The following is a 4012-nucleotide window of genomic DNA, read 5'->3' as shown; positions in this document are numbered from 1 at the left end:
GTGTCACAGATGTCCTCATGCATTGTCGAAAATATGGGATTACCTTGAATGCTCAGAAGTTCAAGTTTGCAGTACCCAAAGGCTTTTTTCTGTGGTTTCATTGTGTCAAGAATTGGTATTGAAGCGGATCCGGAAAAGGTTCGAGCAATTGCTGATTTTCCAACCCCAACTAATATTACTGATCTTCGCTCAGTCTTAGGGCTAGTGAACCAGCTAGCAGAGTTTACGCCGGCTATAGCGTCGACTGCAATTGTCCTCCGACCACTTATGTCACCAAAAGCATCATTTATATGGACACCTGATCACAGTGCAGCATTCAGCAAGGTAAAGCAAGCCTTTTCTGATCCCCCTGTACTTGCACAATTTTGATCCTGCATTCAAGACTGTCTTGCAAACAGATGCGTCGTGACTCCATGGCATAGGATATGCCCTGCTGCAGGAACATAGTGAAAGTGTGTCACGACTAGTACAGTGTGGGTTGCGGTTTCTTTCTGACCAGACTCTAGGTATAGTGTAATTGAAATGGAGATGTTAGCTGTGGTCTGGGCAGTTGTAAAGTGTAGACATTACCTGTTAGGTCTACCCCATTTCACCCATGTTACCGACCACTGACCCCTAGTCCCAATCATGAATTCGTACACACTGGATGTAATTGAAAATCCACGGCTTCAGCGGCTCAAAAGAAGAAATTTTAGGATGTGTATTCACGACATTATGGCGTCGTGGAAAAGATCTGTGCATCCCAGATGCATTGTCCCGTGCCCCTGTAAGTGACCCCACTTTTGAGGACACTAGTCTTGGAGAAGAGACCAGCATTTGTGTTAGAAATGTAGTTGCAATGAAAATAGCAATAATTCATGCAATCTCTGGACCAAGTACAATGGACGTTCCACCAAACCAGCAGTGTGAAAAAGTTTCACACATATCACATGACCCTATTTTGGAAGAGTTACGGGATGCAGCTAGGGTTGATCCCAATTATGTAAAGCTTGTACAACATGGATCTAGAGGCTTTCCAAAGACTAGGACTGAGATTGATCCAGAGCTACTTCCCTATTGGAAAATGCGTGATGACCTATACCAAGATGGAGTATCAGTGTTATATGGTGCATGTGTCCTGGTACCAGCAGTTCTCCACCAGAAAGTATTAGAACGCCTTCATGATAGTCATTGCAGAATTGAGGCTACAAAGTGGCGGGCACGACAAGTTGTATGGTGGCCTGCTATAAATTCTGACATAACCAATACGGTTAGAGCATGTCAGTTGTGCCAGATACTTTTGCCAAGTCAGCAAAAAGAACCTATCTATGAAGAGGACACAGTGCCAACAAGACCCTTTGAGTCTGCATCAGCTGATTTCTTCAGAACAGCTGGAAAATCATATATTGTTTATGTCGACCGGTACTCTGGATGGCCTGTGATAGGACATTGTGGGACAGATACCACTACAGCAGCAACAATACGCTTTTTTCATACATTCTTTAGGGATCTTGGTGTACCAATACGGCTAGGTACCGACGGTGGTCCACAGTTTACAAGCCATGATTTCTCTGATTTTCTCCGCAGATGGGGAGTCCAGCATGACATCTCCACACCCTATTATCTGCAAAGCAATGGACACACGGAAGCGGCAGTAAAAGCTGTGAAGCACCTCATAATGAAGGTATCTCCAACTGGCAATATCAAGGATTGTGCAGCATTTGATCGGGGCCTCCTCGAAATAAGGAACACACCACGTCTTGATGGCCGCAGTCCAGCCCAGATTCTCTATGGTCGTCAACTTCGCTCATGTGTCCCAGCCCATGCAAAGTCCTTTGCAACTGAGTGGCAGACCAAAATTAGAGAATGCGACAGATGCGCAGCTGCACAGGCCTTTGACGCAGTGGCACGTTATAACACAAGAGCCAAACCCCTACCACCAGTCAAGATCGGATCATACGTGCGTATCCAGAATCCTGTTACCAAAAGATGGGATAAAGTTGGAACCATCATGACTCAAGGGTAGACATGTGATTACTTGGTCAAGACAGCAGCCAATGGTGTGTTATGGAGAAATCGACGTTTCCTCCAAACAATACCAACACCAAAAGATTCTTCAGCTTTGGAAAATGGAACCCCCATATTCAGCAAACACCAGAAAAGCAACATGGAGAAGATTGTGACAAATGTCAAAAGTGCAGACGTTCTACTCGTTTATTAACTAAGTCGTGACTTATGTAGTTTGTGAAATGTTAAAGTACAAATGTAACACATTGCTACAATTGTGAAAGGGGAGGGAGATGTGAGATTGAAGTTATAATTGATCTATGTATATTATTCTATTGCAAAGTATTGCCAGGGAGCTGATTGAATGATTACATGCAACATTATTAGTTATCCAGCTAGGATGCATAACACTGAATTGTGATCCCGTAAAAGTAGCTGTTACTCTCAGCCATCACGTGACTGTGACGTCACTCAGACGCATCGCAGCAGGACATTTGACAGCCTTTATTTCATTCTTTAATCATTTGTAAATCACGATTGACTTTCATCACTAAATCTAGTGAACTCTTACGTGTGAATAAATTGACCCTTCATGACTGCTTAGAGTCATCAACCAAACAACCGTGTCCTCCCTAAAGATCCTGTTGAATAGGTCCAACTAGAAATTGGGGGAGCTCTTATGTTTTATTGAAGTCCTGCTGCAGCCCTACTGAAGAACGACATTGGCCGTCATTCCTGTTCAGACAGAGGGGTAGAGAATCAGGTGGTGTAAAATGCTCCAGAGATCTCTGTCATGGTCATAGCTAGTGCATTTGCAATATATATATTTTATTTTATTTTCTTTCTTTCTTGCTGTCTTTATTTATTTATTATTATTTGTCTGTGAGAAGTATGCCAGTAATCTTTAGAGTAGATAGTGACACAGATGTGTTTTTCCAACAATCTTGTGCACCTTGTCCCAGACCCTTGCTGAGGGGGTCCCAGAGTTAATCGAGGAGACATACTGTTTCCACGATGTCCATCTAGCCTCCTTTAGGTGTGTGGCCTGAAAGAGAATTTCCTGATGTACCCTCATTACTGTCTCCATCAGGTCCATTATCAAAGGTCCCCTAATGGACTTGGAGTCCTCTCGAAATCGGACGATTTTTCCTGGTCTTAATCTCTTGAAGGCACATAAAAATTGTGTTACATAAAGCAATCAGATGTTGCCATTTATCCTATTCTGAATGAATTCCCTGACAGTTCCACTGAATCAGGGTATTCATTTATTCAAATAGACAAGCTACCTTTCATAAGATGGTTTGGCAGCATCTGTGCTTAACACCTGCCCCACACCTTTAGGCTTTCCCTTACCAGCGCCTTGGGGGTGCCTTATGGAGGGATGTTTTTTACTTGTGGAACTTTTATGTGCAGGTATCCTCTGGACAGGTTCAGGATTCCTTTCTCTGGGTAAAGAAGTTGCCTGAGAATTTGGTTAAGCTGGCCCTGTGGATGAGGTGGCAGCCGGAGCTATCACCGCTGAATCCTTTGGAGCCTTGCCTAATGGCTCCAGAGACCTTACCTCAATAGACACCTCGCTTCTACTTCTCACTCACCAGAGGCAATTTCTGGATTTGAGGACTGAGGTCGAACTGTAGTGGCAAAGCGTGTGGTTCAAGAAGGAGGTTAAGAGATGACGGGAGGGAGGTTGGGTTAGAACAGAGGCAAAGGACTTATCTGCGTGGTTGAGCAACACACAGGCATGATGCCTAAGTGTGTTGCAACTTTCTTCTTATTCCATATTACTAATACTTCTTTCTTTTATTTGTATCCTTTACACTGTCTAGAAGAATCTTCATGAACTTCTTTGCTGTGATAGGACACTGAGTGTTAACTAACAACAAAGACCTGTTATACCATAATCTACACACTATTGTTAGTCCGTTTTCTTTAAGACGGCACGAGTTGGTTCCGTGCCCATAACCCTTGCATTGGAAGCACTGCATAGGGTTGGGTACATATGGCTTTACTTTGAGATGGAAATATG

The 4012-nt window shown here is 43.5% G+C and overlaps 1 protein-coding gene across 1 annotated transcript; it reads left to right on the top strand.

Annotated features, from left to right (window-relative positions):
* Positions 1–48: 48 nt before the first annotated feature.
* On the top strand, positions 49–2005 carry LOC119584915. The gene is made up of 3 exons (XM_037933533.1): positions 49–324; positions 440–513; positions 673–2005. The coding sequence occupies exons 1-3, from the start codon at positions 49–51 to the stop codon at positions 2003–2005; spliced, it is 1683 nt and encodes a 560-aa protein (XP_037789461.1).
* Positions 2006–4012: the final 2007 nt, after the last annotated feature.

Source organism: Penaeus monodon, chromosome 18 (genome assembly GCF_015228065.2).
Source record: "Penaeus monodon isolate SGIC_2016 chromosome 18, NSTDA_Pmon_1, whole genome shotgun sequence".
NCBI classification, from domain to species: Eukaryota; Metazoa; Arthropoda; class Malacostraca; order Decapoda; family Penaeidae; genus Penaeus; species Penaeus monodon.
This window is presented reverse-complemented; position numbering and strand designations above follow the sequence as displayed.

Excerpts from the sequence above, each read along its gene's own strand:
- LOC119584915 (XM_037933533.1), top strand. The coding sequence starts at position 49 with ATGCTCAGAAGTTCAAGTTTGCAGTACCCAAAGGCTTTTTTCTGTGGT. Across the intron at positions 325-439 it reads ACAGTGCAGCATTCAGCAAG|GAACATAGTGAAAGTGTGTC; the intron begins GTAAAGCAAGCC and ends GCCCTGCTGCAG. Across the intron at positions 514-672 it reads GACCAGACTCTAGGTATAGT|CGGCTCAAAAGAAGAAATTT; the intron begins GTAATTGAAATG and ends CCACGGCTTCAG.